Below are 19,091 nucleotides of genomic sequence, written 5' to 3' on the forward strand. Positions count from 1 at the left end.
TTTGAACGTAATATTTGGAAACATTAATTATTGTAACTTATAATACTTTTTACGTAGTTTTCAAATATATAAATTTTATTTTAAAAATTTAAAATTTTTATGTTCATATATTTATCAAAATCAAGAAGTATGAATCTCGAAAGTAGAAAAGTATCATATAAATTCGGAAAAAAAGAAGTGTGTTTTGTTGGCTTTCAATGCCGGGAGGACAAAGCTTTTGAGTTTTTCATATTGTCAAAGAGTTGGAGCAGATATTTTACAAAGATTTGAACCATAAAAATATATGGTGCAGGTCATATTTCATTTTTGTCATTTGATTAGCGAACTAGGTATGAAGAATTATAATGTAGAGATTATTTTTGTGATGAATTATATACAAATAAATATTATATGATGAATAATAATGATAAAAATTTATTTGTACTCAATATTTACACCAAATTAAGTTTTAACCTTTATAATACACATCATCTAACCATGATGGGGTGATAAATATGTATATATAAGTCTTGCTTTCATTTGATTTAATGTAAATATTGGGCACAAATAATTAAGTGTTTAGCTATGATAATTTAGGAATTATCACGCAGTGAAAAAATAAAATGGAGAACATTATTAGCAAGAGTTTTTCTTATTCATATTCACAAATCACAACTATGTATTATTGATTCACCTACTAAGTATTATTTTATGTTGAGATTCTTTTTTCACAACTTCAACAACTCATCGAAACCACCAAACCGACAGGACAAAAAAGCTCCTTTAATAATGAGCATATCAAGATTATATCTATTGAAGGGTCAATCGGGATTTTTGAGTGGCGAAGAAAGAATGGCAGTTCCTCATGTACTCATTTTCCCCTTACCTTTGCAAGGTCCTGTGAATTGCATGCTAAAACTAGCTGAGCTCTTCTGCCTTCACCAAGATATTCATGTCACTTTTCTCAATTCTGAACATATCCAGCAACGTCTGCTGAATTGCACGGATGTTCAAATCCGCTTCAAGAAATACCCGAACTTCAAAATTATGACAATTCCGGATGGATTACCAGAAGATAATCCAAGAACTGGAGATCAAGTAAGAAATCTGGTGAAAGGTGTAGAAGATGTGAGCAGCCCACTGTTCAGAGAGATGGTAACTTCTGGTTCACTAAGTCCAAATTCTGAGAAGCCAGTGACTTGTCTTCTGGTTGATGGAATTTTTCCCTTTGCTGTTGATATTGCCGAAGAGATTGGGATCCCACTTCTTTATTTTGATACTATAAGTCCTTGTGCTCTTTGGACTTACTTATGTATTCCAAAACTCATTGAAGCTGGAGAAATTCCTTTCAAAGGTCAGTGATTAAGCTTTTTTGGTTTTCATTTACAGATTGATATATATATATATATTTTTTTTAAAACGTTTTGACTTGTTCTTTGTCAAAGACCCTTGAATTTTAATTGCTTACTGCTTTCTCCACTATATATTTGAATTCTACAAATTTAATTAGTGTTATAGAGATTTTATCGAAGACTCTTTTCATGTCCGAGGTGTCCGATTGTGCAAAAGCTAAATTCTGCTCCAGTACCACTTTATCTTTTTAATTTGGGATAATACATAAGTTGTTGCCGAATTTGTATCGAAAAGTGAGTTTCCATCTCAACCTTTATATGTGTCGTTTTTTCAATCTTATACTTGTTCATACTAATTTAATTCCTCCTTAAATAATGAGGTGATTAAGTGAAGTTACTCTCTTCAAATAGGATAAAATGCAAAAAAAAACCTTAAAAGTAGCTTAATTGTCCACCTTGTCAGACTGTCCCGGCTCCATCCTCTCTTTTTTAGCAACTTTTTAGTATTCTTTTTTTACTTTGCTTCTTCTCCAAATTTCTATTGTCACTCTCGTAACCCTCTTTACTGTCTTTTCCATAAAATCAAAAGCTAGTCAACTCTATAGAAATATTTTATTCATTCATACCGGTACTGAATATTAACCAGAACAGGGAGAAAAAAGGAATAAAAATGAGTGTTGTTTTGTTGGGTCCTTTTGCTGGATCTGTCTATGGTGGAAGCTGTGTTTTGTTGGTGGAAAGGAGTTTTGGGGCATGCTATGGTGGTCCAACAATTTAAGTAACTATACTTCAATTCAAACTCAAATAACAACACTAGTTGATCATTTTATAGGTTTTTTTTCTTCGCTTGCCGGAAAAATAGAGATGGCTGCAACCGCCACTATATGTGTTTGGGGGGGGGGGGGGATTGTGTAAAAAAAAAGTAAATAAAGGGGTGAGACATAAAAAAGGAAAATAACTATAAAACAAAAAAGCATTTGACTCTAACATAGTTCTGATGTGGCAGAGCGTGTAAAACTCTACTCTCCACAAGTCTACTCTCCACAAGAATGGTTATGTATTTTATGGAGGAATTAAATTCAGTATGCACAAATATAGGATGGAAAAATAACACCCGTAAAGGTTGGGATGAAAACTCACTTTTCAGCACAAGTTCAAGGAGTAACTTATGTATTTTTCCTTTTGCGACGTTGTCTGTTTTGACAACAAAATGAGCGCCCAACAAGTAGTGACGCCATGTCCTTAGGCAGTGGACTACGACCGTCATTTCCTTATCTTGGACAGTGTAACACCTTTCGGCGTCGTTCAGCTTTTGACTCAAATGCTATAGGATGGCCCTCTTGTATCAGTACGCCTTCTATAGCAAAGTTAGACGCATCAGTCTGAACTTCAAAGACTTTGGAGAAATCAGGCAGGGCCAATACGAGTTCCTTGGTGATTGCTTCCTTAAGTTTCTCAAATGTCTTCTGGCATATGTCACTCCATTCCCACTCCCGGTCCTTCTTCAGCAAGTCGGTGAGTGGGGCTGCAATAGCCTAGTAACCGAAGATGAATCTCCGATAATAGTTGGCTAAGCCTAGAAAAGACCGAAGTTCCGGTACTGTCGTCGGAGCTTCCCAGTTCTGGATAGCTACCATATTGTCTCTATCCATCCGAATTTCCTTATGGCTGATGGTATGCCCAAGGAATTGTACTATGGGCTGTGCGAAGATGCACTTTTCACGTTTTATGCACAGATCGTTCTCCCTTAGTACCTTGAATACCTTACGAAGGTGGTCCGCATGGTCTTCCATATTGTTGCTGTAAACGACAATGTCATCCAAATAGATGACAACAAACTGATCTAAAAAGGGATGGAACAATTTGTACATCAAGGTGCAGAATATTGCAGGAGCGTTGGTCAACCCAAATGGCATTACCAACCATTCGAAAGCCCTATAGCGTGTAACACAAGTTTTGGGCTCATCCTCTAGCAACTCCTTGAGTTGCTTCCTCAATTCTTCTAATTCCGGGGGTTCCATGCGATAAGGCGACATGGCAAGTGGCTTTGCCCCTGGAACAAGCTCGATCTGATGATCAACTTCCCTTCGTGGTGGCAACTGTTTGGGAAGTTCTTCCGGTATTACGTCCTTATTATCATCAAGGACTTGTTCAATGCGGGGAGGCAATGCTACTACCTCAAGGGAATTCTCTACGAGTCCCGTCAAAGTTGCAAGAAATATTGGTTCCCCTTTTTGAAACCTTTCACAAGTTGCATCGCAGACAGATGCATTCTATTTTATGGTACTCGAACAAATGGCACTGCGCACGAGCCTCTAAGATCACTTATGTGAAGCTGGTTTATACGCGACACGATAAGTGCGTTGATCTCGTACCAAAAATATAATCCGAATATGATGTCAAAGACGTCCATGGGGGAAACACTGAAGTCCGTTAATCCTTAGCCTCCTAATGCAATGTGCACGTTAGGAGCAAAGCCGTGAACGGTAGTGGGAAAGGTATTGACGGTCTTCAACAGCGTGTCGCTGGTTACAAAGACAAGTCCAAGCTCCTTAGCTCGTTCCTCTATCACGAAATTATATGTCGCACCTGTGTCGACCATGATGTGCAAGTCTTTGCCGTTCAACTTGGCATCGACAAATAATGATTCACGTGGCTTCACACGAGGCAGTTTGGCAGCAATAGCAGCAAGGGTCGTGTGGTTGAATAAGGCCATATGATTGAACAAGCCCATGACTTTGTTCTTCCCTTGTCCTACACCATCAGGTGGTGCTCCATGTTCCTCGGGTTGCCTGCTAGTTGGCGCAGCTGTTTGTCCTTGCTGCTGGTAGGCTCCAACGATTGCTCCTAGTTTGCTCAGTGTAGGGAAAAATCGAGCAGCATGAGAAGGGTCTTCGTAAAGGTAGCAAACATCCCGTTGCGCACCTCATTTTGTCTTCTCCTTATAATTCTCGTGCAAGTGGGAAGAGTGGTTGCGGTTGCCTGTGTTATCATTTTTCCAATTGGGAACATATTTGCCTTTACCTCAGTGGGTGTCCGTCTTGGGAGCAGCAACAACTTCGCTCTGGTTGTTATTTCCCTTAGATGCTCCGGTCCAGAAATCTGACAATGATTCGGCTATTACGATAGCTTCATCGACGATATCGATTTGTCGCCTATGTAACTCTTGTTTGACCCAATTCTATAAGCCATCCAAGAAATGGAACAATAGATCCTCACTGGTCAAGTTGAGGATCTGAATGGAGAGTTTGGTGAACTCCTTCACGTACTCACGGATGGAGGATGTTTGCCTACGCTCCCTTAATTGTCGGCGAGTCTCGTGTACAACGTTTTGAGGGTAAATATGTCATTTTAGCTCCTCTTTAAACTGCTTCCATGTGTCAATGGAGAATGTTCCTTTCTCCATATTTGTCTTCTTCCTGCGCCACCAAAGCATTGAGGTCTCTGTCAAATACATGGCTTCCATTCGGATCTTGGCAGCATCGTTGGCTATGCTCATATTTTCAAAATAAGCATCCAATTGCCACAAGAAGATTTCCACGTCTTGAGTACTTCATTCACCCCGAAATCTTTGGGTTTAGGAGCCTCAATACGTGTTTCTCGGACAGTGGCGGAACCTCGCCCGCTAGCTTCTGCTGTCCCTTCTAGACGCAGTTTTAACGCCTCAACTTCTGCCTACATTGCAGACAAAGCCTCAGTGAGCTTGAGTTCATGGTTGGTTAGCCCTTCGTCTTGCTCCTGAATGTTCCCTTTGACTTGCCAAGTCTATCAAGGGCAATATACTCAAGGGAACAGAAATCGCTTTCTACAGTGGTGACAGTGTAAGGCCGTCGGACCCTTATCAACCATAACAATCCTCTCATCGAGAGTTCTGGTTTCGGAAGTTTTGGCTTCCACGTAGGGAAGCAACTCGCTATCAAGTGGTGGATATGCGTCTCTAACCCTACTTTTGTCGCACTTTAGGCCCATGCCTCTTTGTGCTTCCGGGTTCTCTTCAACGGTGGTTTCTCATACGTTGTGATGTGAGTTCTTAGCCATATAAGAACCTAGGCTCTGATACCAATTGTCACGAGACCGTTTTCTGAGGGCTCCGTGCGGACAACAAAGATAGCTTGTATGCTACTCTTAGCTTCAGTCCTAAACAATAAACAACACAATCATGTTGAAGCAATGACAATCACACGAAACAAGTAAGAAAGCTATGAAAGAAAAAGATCAAGATATGGGAGGCAAGTGCCCTTTTCTGTTGTATTTATCAATTATGAACTGATTACAATGAATGAGCCTAAAAGCTATTTATATAATCAAAAGGGGTTGTACAGGGGGGGGGGGTTGGCAGGGCTGGCAAGGCTATCCAGCAGCCTAGTGCATTCCAGCTTGGAAAGCTGCCAGCTTCCTGGTGCATTCCATCCTAGCAAAGCTGGAAAGGCAGCCTAGAGGGATCTTGCTATCAACCATGGCCCAGAATGTCAAAGATACTCTCCCACTTTCGGTTGTTTTTCCTTTGGTCTGCTGACTCTCGGCCAAAGGGGCCTTCTGATGGCATCCAATGATTTTTGTGAGAGTACAAGTGTTTTCGCAGTGATGGCTGTCCAAGATTTGAGCTCGGGTTAGCCTCGCCGTGGATGGAATTGAGGAAAATTAATAGGTGTCACAACGGGGGAGTGCATATTTCTCCCAAAATAACCGGTCGGTCCGTTACAAGTCTTTCTTTGGATATGTGACATAGATGTTTATGCTACAAATAAGTAGAACTTTTCATTCACCGACTACATTTGATTCCAAGATTTTCAGAAAATAGATTATCAAGATTTAGTTTGTGTAACTATCACACAAAATATCAGACCCAATGAGATGATTATGTTTAGACAAACTAATATATTTATTGTCAAAAATAAAAAGGTATCTGGCTTAATCCAACTTAGAAAAGAAAATTAAATTTATTAAAATAGAAAGTACGTAGCAAGTTTCAAACAAGTCTACGTGATGCGAGTATTAAGGATTAAACGATAAGTTCCGATAGCTTCAACCGGAACCTTCACTATATTCCCCATGTACATAATTATTTTTTATATATGGCTTGAGTTGTAAGAAATTCATGCATCATATTTGAAATATGAACAGTACAACTAGAGTCAATCCACCAAGTATTGTAAGGAATTTCAATTAGGTTTTGTGAGAAAGCACGAGAGAAAATATATTATTGATATTAGATGATAAATACAATACAAGAGGTCCTTATTTATAGTTATACACTACAAGGAGATATTACTCCTCTTCCAATGTAGGACAAGACTACATTATACATATTTGTAAACTAACACTCCCACTCAAGCCGGTGCATACACATACCGAGCTTGTTACACATGTAACTAATACGAGAACCAATAAGAGACTTAGTGAAAATATCTGCTAGTTGATCATTTGACTTTATAAACTTTGTAACAATATCTCCTGAAAGTATTTTTTTCTCTGACAAAGTGACATTCGATCTCAATGTGTTTAGTCCTCTCTTGGAACACCGGATTTGACGCAATATGAAGAGCAACTTGGTTATCATCACATACTAGTTTCATCTTGCTGATTTCTTCAAACTTTAACTCCTTGAGCAACTGCTTGACCCAAACTAACTCACACGTCGCCATAGTCATGGCCCGATATTCGGCTTCGGCGCTAGATCGAGCAACTACATTCTGTTTCTTGCTCTTCCACGAGACCAAATTACCTCCTACTAGAACACAATATCCAGACGTAGAACGTCTATCAAAAGGTGATCCTGCCCAATCAGCATCTGTGTACCCAACAATATGCTCGTGGCCTCGATCCTCGAATAGTAATCCTTTGCCTGGAGCTGACTTTATATACCAAAGAATGCGAACAACTGCATCCCAGTGACTATCATAGGGAGAATCCATAAACTGACTTACAACACTCACCGAAAAAGAAATGTCATGTCTAGTCACTGTGAGGCAATTCAATTTGCCAACCAACCTCCTATATCTCGTAGGGTCTCTAAGAGGCTCCTCCTCTCCAGGCAGAAGCTTAGCATTCAGATCCATAGGAGAGTCAATAGGTCTGCAACCCATCATTCCAGTCTCCTCAAGAATGTCTAAGGCATACTTCCGTTGTGAAATAATAATACCTGAGCTAGACTGAGCGACCTCAATACCTAGAAAATACTTCAATCTGCCCAGATCCTTAGTCTGGAAGTGTTGAACGAGATGTTGCTTCAGATTAGTATTACCATCCTGATCATTACCAGTAATAACAATATCATCAATATAAAACACTAGATAAATACACAGATTAGGAGCAGAATGCCGATAAAATACAAAGTGATCAGCCTCACTACGATTTATGTCGAACTCCTGAATAATTGTGCTGAACTTACCAAACCAAGCTCGGGGGGGCTGTTTCAAACCATATAGTGACCTGCGCAATCTGCACACACAACCATTAAACTCCTCCTGAGCAACAAAACCAGGTGGTTGCTCCATATAAACTTCTTCCTCAAGATCACCGTGGAGAAAAGCATTCTTAATGTCTAACTGATAAAGAGGCCAATGACGTACAATAGTCATGGACAAAAAGAGACGAACAGATGCTACTTTAGCCATGGGAGAGAAAGTATCACTATAATCAAGCCCAAAAATCTGAATATATCCTTTTCCAACAAGACGAGCCTTAAGCCGATCAACCTGGCCATCCGGGCCGACTTTGACTGCATAAATCCAATGACAACCAACAGTAGACTTACCTGCACGAAGAGGAACAAGCTCCCAAGTGTCACTCGCATGTAAAGCAGACATCTCGTCAATCATAGCATGTCGCCATCCTGGATGAGATAGTGCCTCACCTGTAAACTTAGGGATAGAAACAGTGGACAAAGAAGATATAAAAGTATAATGAGGTGACGACAGATGATGATAACTTAAACTGACATAGTGGGGATTAGGATTAAGTGTGGATCGTACATCTTTGTGGAGTGCAATTAGTTGACTAAGAGGAGACAAGTCCGCAGTAGGTGCAGAATCTGATGCGGGGCGTGAATCACCCGGGCCTGATGCTGGATGTGGACGGCGATGATAAGTCAAGAGTGGTGGAACTGCAGAAGGTTGAACTGGATTATGTGGAGGAACTGAAGCTATAGGTGGTGGAACTGGAGTAACTGAATCTCCAAAAGATAAAACTGGTAGTACCTTAGAAATATCTAAGTGATGACCTGAACTTGTGAAGTATGATTGGGTTTCAAAGAAAGTAACATCAACGGACATAAGGTACCGCTGGAGGTCAGGAGAGTAGCATCGATACCCCTTTTTTGTTCTCGAGGAACCCAGAAATATGCACTTAAGAGCACGAGGAGCTAACTTATCTGTTCCTGGAGTAAGGTTATGGACAAAACAAGTGCTTCCAAAGATACGGAGTGGAAGAGAAAGCAAAGGTAAGTGGGAAAACATGACAGAGAATGAAACTTGGTTCTGGATAGCTGAAGATGGCATACAATTAATAAGATAGCAAGATTTAAGAACTGCATCCCCCAAAAAACGCAACAGAGCATGAGATTGTATGAGTAGGATACGAGTAGTTTCAATAAGATGTCTATTCTTTCTTTTAGCTACCCCATTTTGTAGAGATGTGTACAGACAAGATATTTGATGAATAATCCCATGAGATTTCATATACTGCTGAAATGGGAAAGACAAATACTCTCGGGCATTATCATTACGAAATGTGCGAATAGAAACCCCAAATTAATTTTGAATTTCAACATGGAAGGTCTGGAAAATAGAAAACAGCTCAGATCGATTTTTTATCAAAAATATCCAAGTAGACCTGGAATAATCATCAATGAAACTGACAAAAGCAGCGGAATCCCAAGGTGGAACTAACCCGACTAGGACCCCAAACATCTGAATGGACTAAAGTAAAAGGTGACTCTGCTCGATTATCAAGACGCCGAGGGAAATGAGAGCGGGTATGCTTACCGAGCTGGCATGACTCACACTCTAGAGCTGACAAGTGAAATAAACCAGATACCATTTTCTAAAGTTTTGACAAACTGAGATGTCCCAACCGTTTATGTAATAAATCTAGTGAATCAGTAACATGACAAGTTGTAGATGGAAGACAAGATGTGAGTCCATGTGATTTAGCAAGGATAAGGTAATAAAGTTCGTTTGATTCACGTCCGGTACCAATGATCCCCCCCGTATTGCGTTCCTGTATAAAAACATGATCATCACGAAATAAAACAGTGCATTTAAGTGATTTGGCTAAGCGACTAACAGCTATGAGATTAAAAGAACTATTCGGAACATAAATGACTGAATCTAAAGGTAAGGAAGAAAGTGGGCTTGCTTGACCTATTGCAGTTGCCATGGTTTGAGTCCCATTGGCCATTGTGACTTTTGGAAGAGATTGAGAATATAAAATAGTAGTGAAAAGAGATTTATTACCAGAAATATGATCTGATGCACCTGAATCAATGACCCAAGACTCGGAGGATGAAGATTAGGAGAAAAAAGTCACGCTATTACCTGTTTGAACAACAGAAGCTATCTCAGAAGATATCTGCTTACATGTTTTATGCTGAAGGAACTCAATATACTCTGCTAAAGAAACCATCCGACTATTCAAAGCATCGGTTCCCATGTCGCTACAATTTGTAGTAGTAGGGTTAACTTGAAATAGTGAAAATAAGTAACTCCTGTGAAAAAACTGAAGAAATAGCTTGAAAAACACTATTTACAGCAGGAAAATCGAACATTGTTCTGTACCGGAAATACTGTTCATGCCGGAAACACTGTAGCTCGCAAATAAACTCCAAAGTTGTCGGAATTTATCGTAACCATGATGGATAGACTCGGAATTCCTTTGCGAGCAAGCTGTCTTGAAGAAATATTTTCAAAAATGGTTGGAAAGGTCATTGTTCACGCTGGAAAAATATAAAAGTGGCCGGAATTTGATTTGAATTAGATGGGTAGGCTCGGAATTTTGAGTAGAGCACACTGTCCTGAAGAAGCTTCGTGAAAAAATGGTCGAAAAGTGGCCGGAATCCTCACCGGAAAAGTTGTTGCCGGTGCGTGGAGGAGCGTGACGGCTTTTCTGCCGGATAAAATTTCAAGGGTTGGTAGTCGGAGGGTGATCTACCTCGTGGTGGTGTTGGTTTTAGCACAACACCGACAAAAAAATGACTTTCACTTAGACAAGCCTTAGGTCACCGGAAAAATTGCACGATGAATAAGTTCTTTCTTCCCGGTTAACGCTGGAATGACGCACAACGATCTTTTCTCACTAATGCTCTGATACCATGTGAGAAAGTACGGGAGAAAATATATTATTGATATTAGATGATAAATACAATATAAGAGGTCCCTATTTATAGTTATACACTACAAGGAGATATTACTCCTCTTCCAATGTGGGACAAGACTACACTATACATATCTTTAAACTAAAAGGTTTGATTTGACACACGTAAAAGTATTGGGTTGTCACGATCCCAATTTTCCACCTTAGGATGTCGTGATGACACCTAGTTTCTAAGACTAGACAAGCCTAACATTTAACAATAACTTAACAGAAATAATCAACAGAAATACTAAGTCAAGACTAATAAACTCATAAAAACTTCCAAAATATGATCTCAACAATACTAATTCCAAAACCGGTAGAAATGAGTCATAAGCTCTACAAAATAATCTAGAATGTCTATTACAACACTGTACGATTAAGAATACAACAAAATGAAATGATATGGATGGTGACTCCGAGGCTTGCGGACGCCGAGCATGTATACCTTGAAGTCTCCGGAAGGCAGCTAACAGCCAATCACTAATGTCTAACACGGGCAGATGTACTTGGATCTACATAAAAAGATGTGCAGAAGCGTAGTATGTGTACACTACAAAGGTACGTAGTAAGTATCAAGCCTAACCTCGGTAGAGTAGTGACGTGGTCGGGTCAAGACACCTACTAGGATAAGATAAACAGAATAGAAATATAATAACTAGCTGTAATGGAAAACGGAGAGATGAATAATAGCGAAGCAGTTTAATAATGTAAAGTAATGACAAAATTATTAGCATAAAGACAACGATAAGGAAACAATGAATGAGAACTACAATTAGTCAAATACGGAACAAACTAATAAAACAAGGAAGAATAAAAGCAACAAGAATAGTTCAATCAATAACTCTTTCCAACATGAGATGCACAACAAGAATCACAACCGAGGCACCGCCTCGTATACAATAAAAATCGCAACCGATGTACTGCCTCGTATTCACATTTCTCAAATTCAATTACAATCTTTCCTTATACCGCCCCATGAGCTTTACATTTAGATAGTTTTGAAAATATTTTTTCCGAAATAGCTACATGCACTTTAGCCCATCTTATGCCGCCGCATGCACATTAACCCCTATTTTTATACCGTCGCATGTGCATAAATATCACAATAAAATAACAACTCGCACTACAAGTGCCCATATGCCACAACTTACCAAAAATTAACAATATCAATATTTCCACAACAATAGCTCATGGCTCTGCCACAATGTGTACAAGAATATCAACTATAACAATGAATGTGAATTGCTCTATAAGGAAGATATCTCAACAATTAACAACTTCACGTCAATGTGATCACGACTTTCACAATCTCAATACCAATAACTCAACAAGAAGGCATTTCACAAAATAATTACTTCAATTACAAGTAATTCAGCAATTAAAGGCATAATATGGAAGACAATAACTTCAACCAGACATATAAGAGCAAAACAAGAAGTAAGAGGTAGAACAAGTGTTAACAAGTCAAATAAGGCATGTAAGGATAGACTAACACATATAAGAATAGATTAACAATGAGAATTAAAACATGATATGAAAATTCAATGAAAGGCATGGAAATAGTCTAAATAACCTAAATCGGTCAAATACTACATATAATCCGGTGTACCCAATAGTCACCTTGCGTACACGGCTTTAACATAATACAAATAACACAATCAATCCTAATTCCTAAGGAGTAGTTCCCCCATACATAGTTAGGCAAGATACTTTCTTCAACTAGGCCAACTCAACCCTCGGAAATGACTTTTCCCCTAAAAGCTGCCTCCACACGGCTCAAATCTAACGAAAATTGACTTAGTATCATCAAACAATGCAAGAAAAAATAATTACAATGGATAACGCTATGATCTTTACATATTTTTTTCAAAAGTCAATAAAAGTCAACTCGGGGGCCACCCGATCAAAATCCCACGAGTCCATATATACGATTAGTTTCAAAATCCGAGTCCAAATCGTCTCTTAAAGCTCAGCTTCTCATTTTTCAAACATTTGACAAAAATTCCCATTTATTTCTCTTTGATTCACATAAATTTGATGTTAAATCTAAGATATAATCATTAAATATAGTTAAAAATTGATTAGAATCACTTACACAATATTTGTAGATGAAAATCTCCTCTCCAAATCGCTTCCTACCGAGTCTTGGGTTCTAAAATGAGAGAAATGAGACTAAATCCCGATTTTTTTAACCTTTTGTTCAGTTGCAGTTGTCGTAATTGTGACATGGGTTCGCAATTGCGAATCCTCGTAATTGCGAAGAAAGGCTCGAAATTGCGGCACGGACATGCTTAGGGAATTTCTCGCAAATGCAAAGATGGGTTCGCATTGCGAAGCATGTTCCCGACGCAAAAGCGACAAAGTTGTCGCAAAAGCGAACCTAGCCCAGGCCCAAGTCAACATCACAAATGCGACCCTCCCCTGCTAAGGTCGCAATAGCGACCCTGGTGTTTGCAAATGCGACACTAGAGGCATCATCACACCAGATTCTGTTTTTCAGTCCAAAGTATTCTGAAACATGTCCGAAACTCATCCGAGCCTTCGTGGCTCCAAACCAAACATCTACACAGATCTAACAATATCACACGAACTCGCTCGCGTAATCAAAACACAAAAATAACATCTAGAACTACGAATCGGATACCAAAAAATATGAATTTTAAAGTAAATTTCAAGAACTTCTAAAATTGCAACTAAGTGTCTGAATCCTATCAATTCAACTCCAAATGAAACCAAATTTTGCATAAAAGTTCTAAATAGCATAACGTACCTATTTTAAGACCCAAAATCAAATTATGAATCCGATAGCCAAAAGTCAACCTACGGTAAAACTTATAAACCTCACATTGTCAATTTTCGACAAAACAACACAAATCAACCTACGGACTTCCGAATTCGAATTTGGGCATACGCCCAAGTTCAAAATTACGACACGAAGCTATCAGAATTATCAAAACACCGTTCCAGGGCCGTTTTCACAAAATTCAACCATTGGTCAACACAAACAACTTAAGCTTCTAAGACAACAATCAAAGGGTCCAATTTCTTAAGGCCACTTTATATTACTGGTTCTTTTTTACTTGACCCTACATTTCTTTTAATCCTGATTATGTATAATTAACTATGCTCAACCCGATAAAATTCAACTAGTCGTGATGGCACCCAACCCAACCCGCTAGGTAAGCCAATTAATAACTATCCAATTTAATGAGATTTTTTTAAAAAGTTCAACTAGTCATTTAGTTTATCATTTATTTTTCTTTAAAAAAATCTCATTAAATTGGATAGTTGTTAATTGGCTTACCTAACAGGTTGGGTTAGGTGTCATCACGACTAGTTGGATTTTATCGGCTTGAGCATGGTTAATTATACATAATCAGAGTTCAAAGAAATGTAGGGTCAAGTAAAGAAGAACTAGTAATATAAAGACACGTTGCAAAGCCAGGATCAAAAAATTAATTCTTATTACGGAAAAACCATAAAATAGAACTATTAGTAGACGCTGGCATAAATAGGCCAAAAATATAACGTTAGTGGCATGAATGGACCAACCTTTAAACGGATGGCATAGATAGGCCATTTTTGTTAGTTGAGTGGCATGAATGAGCTAAAATTATAATGTTAGTGGCATGAATGGACCAACCTTTAAACGGATGGCATAAATAGGCCATTTCTATTAGTTGAGTGGCATGAATGAGCCAAAAGTATAACTTAGTGGCATGAATAAACCAACTTTTTAATGAATGACATAGATAAGCCATTTTTGTTAGTTGTGTGGCATTTTTTTTTAATGAATGACATAGATAAGCCATTTTTATTAGTTGTGTGGCATTTTTAGACCTTTTCCATTTTATTTATTAAACTCAACTTATGCGTGAGACATATATCTTACAACAAAGACGAATATTTAAATGTCACAAAGGCTGATAAGACATCTGTGATAACATAAATTAATGTGTTTGTCGACATTGTATTTACTTAAGATGACATTGTATGTTTACTTAAGAGAGTAGGAGATCACATAAGCACGACATTGTATGATTCGGGTATGAATTATCCCTAATTTGTTTGAGTTCATACGTTATTGTCGTTTTCTTTTTCGAAAGCACCATAGTAGAAATGAGTAAGTACACTGGTTTACCCAATCCATGATCGTTTCTTGACCTATTAATTATAGTTTATTTACTTAAATCTTTTGACAATTAACTAATAATATTATATATATTTTTTGCTTTTTCCTTATATATAGTCTACCATATTTGTTCTGGTTTATGTGATTGTTTTCTTTTTAATATGTTAAAAGAAAATTGAAATCTTTATAAATTTAAAAATAATATAACTTAAACACTTTCTTTTTTACTTTATAACTACACAAATATTATTAAATATTTAATACGGGGAGTTTTAATAAAGTCTTATAACTATACAACATTGATGGGCTAAGAAGCCTCCTTAAATATGCTCTTCACATGATATTATATTATTTGCTTTGGGTCAAATTCTCATGTATTTTTCCTAAATTCATCGTATCATTAAAATCATTCTTACACCTTATATATATATATCTTTATGATCTTTTCAACTACTAATGCCCACCCAATATCATAGTATATTTAAACGGAATAATTTTTAAATCCTTTATTGTTTTAAACTCAAATGTCCATCATATAAGTTCACGTCAATTGATAAAATGGAAGTACATAAACTATTAAAATGATAATTTAGTTTCTATATATTTTTTGCTTGATGCAGGAAATGACTTGGATGCTTTAGTAAATAATGTGCCTGGAATGGAAGGTGTGATCAGGCGTCGAGACCTGCCCAGTTTCTGTCGTGTACCTGACCTTGATAACCCCACTCTCCAATTTTTTATCAAGGAGGGGAAACATATTTTCCAAGCCCAAGGTCTAATATTCAACACATTTGAGGGCCTTGAAGGGCCCATTCTCTCACAATTTCGAGCTGTGTGTCCAAACATCTACTCCGTTGGGCCTCTCCACATTCACCTGAAGAAAAGTCTATCTTCAAAATGTAGTGTGCCAAAAACTTCACTATCCAACAGTATTTGGAAAGAGGATATGAGTTGTATGCATTGGCTCGATGAGCACCCGAAGAAATCAGTTCTATTTGTCAGCATTGGAAGCCTTGCAACCATTAGCAAGGCCCAATTCTTGGAAATTTGGTATGGTTTGGTGAACAGCAAGACTCGGTTCTTGTGGGTTCAAAGGCCTGGTTCAGTGATTGGGCTTGAAGAGAACAACGATGTTCCAGTGGAATTGTCGAAAAGTACAAAGGAAAGGGGATGTATTGTTAGTTGGGCTCCACAAGAAGAAGTTTTGGCTCACCCATCAGTTGGTGGGTTTTTAACCCATAGTGGATGGAACTCAACTTTGGAAAGTATAGTAGAGGGAGTGCCTATGATTTGTTGGCCTTACTTTGTTGATCAACAAGTGAACAGTAGATATGTTGGGGAAGTGTGGAAGCTTGGGTTAGACATGAAAGATATATGTGATAGAGCCATAGTTGAGAAGATGGTGAGAGAAATGATGGAAGTGAGGAAAATTGAATTTTTGGAAAGGGTAAGGGAGATGAGAAACTTGGCAATAGAAAGTGTTAATGAAGGTGGCTCTTCATACAAAGATTTGGACCGTTTGGTTGAGGATATTAGGCTGATGAGGATATAACCCTCTTATGGATCTAGAATTCTATGGGCTTTTCATGGTGCATGGCTACTCTTCTTTCATTTGGTGTATAAATAGTGTTGAATATGACTTGAATTTTTGTTTTAAATTACAAACTCTTAAAATGGATAATTTGATGGCTTTGGTTTAATTTTGTTTTGTCCGTATGAGACCGATTTGTCATTCTTAAGGTAGTCCGTAGTCAGTTCAATAATCTATTATTTATTCTGTCCAAGTACTCAAACACCCATCATATAAACTGAGACAAAGGTAGTAATATCTTCTTTCGGATATGAGTGTTGCATCGTCTATATTAGGTTGTGGATGATTATTTGATTTATGACTGGCTCTCAGTGCAAGTGTTATTGGCAAAACGTGGAATATGAAAATATTCCACAATATTATTCAATTATTATCATGAGGGTCATTACGACGACTCTTGTAAAAAATTCAATAATGTAAAAGAGAGTGGAAAATTTTGAAAAATACTGAATGGTAAATAAGTCTGATTTTTCTCAGTTGAAAGTTATTCAAATGCTCTCTCAAGTGGAAGTAAGTTATATATCAGGAGACCACAACTATTGAAAGAAATGAATATGCGACAAGTATAAGAAAGATATATTTGTTAAAGAGAATCCTCGAATTATTGAAGAAAATGTATACGGTGTTGCCGTTAAAAACTTGTCCACACGACAATGTCTACACCAAATAAATAGATTCATGAGTGACCATGACATGTGTTTGTACGGGGTCTGAAGTGATAATTCATCACAAGTTCTCAACCTACGATTGGATTACCTGTTTCCCATATTAGAGGGGCTTCTCCAGTGAAATATTTTGTTGATAGACATAAAACAAAAATTTATACTGTTGTGCAGACACAGAGGAACAACACTTCGGTGAGGCAGGGGCGGCCCGACGTATTTTGGGGCTTAAAGTCAAATTTTAATGAGGGGCCTTAATTCTAAATCAATCTATGCAGCCATGTTAATAATATGTTCATTTGTTGTTTCATGAGTTTTGAGCTTAGTACTAATATTTCTCCAATCATTACTACCTTCACTAGCTAGTTTACTACTACAAGTTCCGGAACTCAAACTAAATAACTTACAACAAAAACAAAATACTTTATCTAAGTCTTTAGAATAAACTAACCATCTTCTATCATGTCTTTCACCATTCACCAATTTTTGAATATAATGTGTAGTAGAAAAATATTTTGAAAATGTATCACTCGGAAAATTTGTGTCAATTATTCTAATTGGCCCCTTTTCTACTAATAGATCTCTCAACTTTGTATCTATATTAGTCCATTGACTAGGATCATATATATTTATAGGAGTTGAATTATTTATTTCATTCATAAGCATCAATGTATTATTTTGAGGATCTATTTCCGACTTGTCACTTACTTGTTCTTTTTCTACTTGAATATTATTAATTTTCGAATTATCTAACTCAACTGAATTACTAACTTGCTCATCTAGAGAACACTCTCCCAACTTTTCTAATTCAAGATTTTTATTATTCAATAAAAATTTGTCAAGAGCACCTTTTTGAGATTGTATTAGATTTTGAATTCTTCTTCTTTTCTTGAGTTTTTCATAACCAGATTCACACTTTCTATTTGACATACTTATCTTCTAATAATAATAAATAATCTAAAAATGCACTAAATAGCAAAATATTAAATTTTAAATGAGAAAATAATAAAAAGATAGAATAAATAGCAAAATATTAAATTTTAGATGAGAAAATAATAAAAGATAGAATAATAGAACCTGATTCAAAAATGGATAGCTTGATATGAAATTAAATTTTCTGTTCGAGTATGCTTGTTGTAACTTGTAAGACTTGAATCATGAAAATAGAACAAACAAAACACTCCACTATTTCTTGAATCAATACACTGAACTCTGAAGTCTGAAGATCCAAAATAAAGCTTTGATCTTTGGCTATTGAAGAATGAAGAATGAAGAATGGAGTGTGATTAATGAACCGTTGAAAAATGGAGTAAAAACAAAGTATAAAATATAATATAGTGGCATAGCTATTAGTACACAATGCACACATTGTCTACTTGTCTTCACTTTGCTCAACAAAGTTTTGTGAGTAAGAACAAAGTATAATATATAATATAATGGCATAGCTATTAGTGCACAGTGCACACGTTGTCTGCTTGTGTTCACTTTGCTCAACAAAGTTTTGTTTGAGAAAGTTGTGGACTTGTGGTCCACTATCTCAATTTGTGTTCAAACTTCCCGTTTCATTTTATATATTTTTTAATTTATAAATATAATATAGATATAACCAAAAAATGGGGCCCCCATAAATATGGGGCCTAAAGCAATTGCTTTACCCGCTTTATGGACGGGCCGCCCCTGCGGTGAGGACGTATGTGTGACTAATGGTGCTCATCGCTAAAGTGTGTCCTTTTATGTAACGATCAGATAGGTCATTTTGAGTTCTAACTTTTCAGCATTCCGAGACCTCTCATAGTTTTATTTGATAATTTATGATTTGTGTGCGTAGTCTGTGTCAGTTTCCAGAAAAATTTATATGTAAATTTTTAAAGAAAATATGATTTTTGGCTTTAAGAATAAGTAGAGTTGACCACAGTCAACGTTTTTGGTAAATGACCTCGGATTGGTATTGTCACGACCCAATTCCTTGCTAGGTCAAGATTGCACCTAACGCCGCCGTTAGTTAAGCCCATAAGTGAAAC

The 19,091-nt window shown here is 37.3% G+C and overlaps 1 protein-coding gene across 1 annotated transcript; it reads left to right on the forward strand.

Annotated features, from left to right (window-relative positions):
• The first annotated feature begins 730 nt into the window (after positions 1–730).
• Positions 731–16,517, forward strand: LOC142166169 (7-deoxyloganetic acid glucosyltransferase-like). Its single transcript, XM_075224627.1, has 2 exons — positions 731–1,333; positions 15,438–16,517. The coding sequence occupies exons 1-2, from the start codon at positions 769–771 to the stop codon at positions 16,367–16,369; spliced, it is 1,497 nt and encodes a 498-aa protein (XP_075080728.1). The 5' UTR covers positions 731–768; the 3' UTR covers positions 16,370–16,517.
• The last annotated feature ends 2,574 nt before the right edge of the window (positions 16,518–19,091 follow it).

The sequence above is a fragment of the Nicotiana tabacum genome, chromosome 11 (assembly GCF_000715075.1).
Source record: "Nicotiana tabacum cultivar K326 chromosome 11, ASM71507v2, whole genome shotgun sequence".
Lineage (NCBI taxonomy): Eukaryota > Viridiplantae > Streptophyta > Magnoliopsida > Solanales > Solanaceae > Nicotiana > Nicotiana tabacum.

Excerpts from the sequence above, each read along its gene's own strand:
- LOC142166169 (XM_075224627.1), top strand. The coding sequence starts at position 769 with ATGAGCATATCAAGATTATATCTATTGAAGGGTCAATCGGGATTTTTG. Across the intron at positions 1,334-15,437 it reads TGGAGAAATTCCTTTCAAAG|GAAATGACTTGGATGCTTTA; the intron begins GTCAGTGATTAA and ends TGCTTGATGCAG.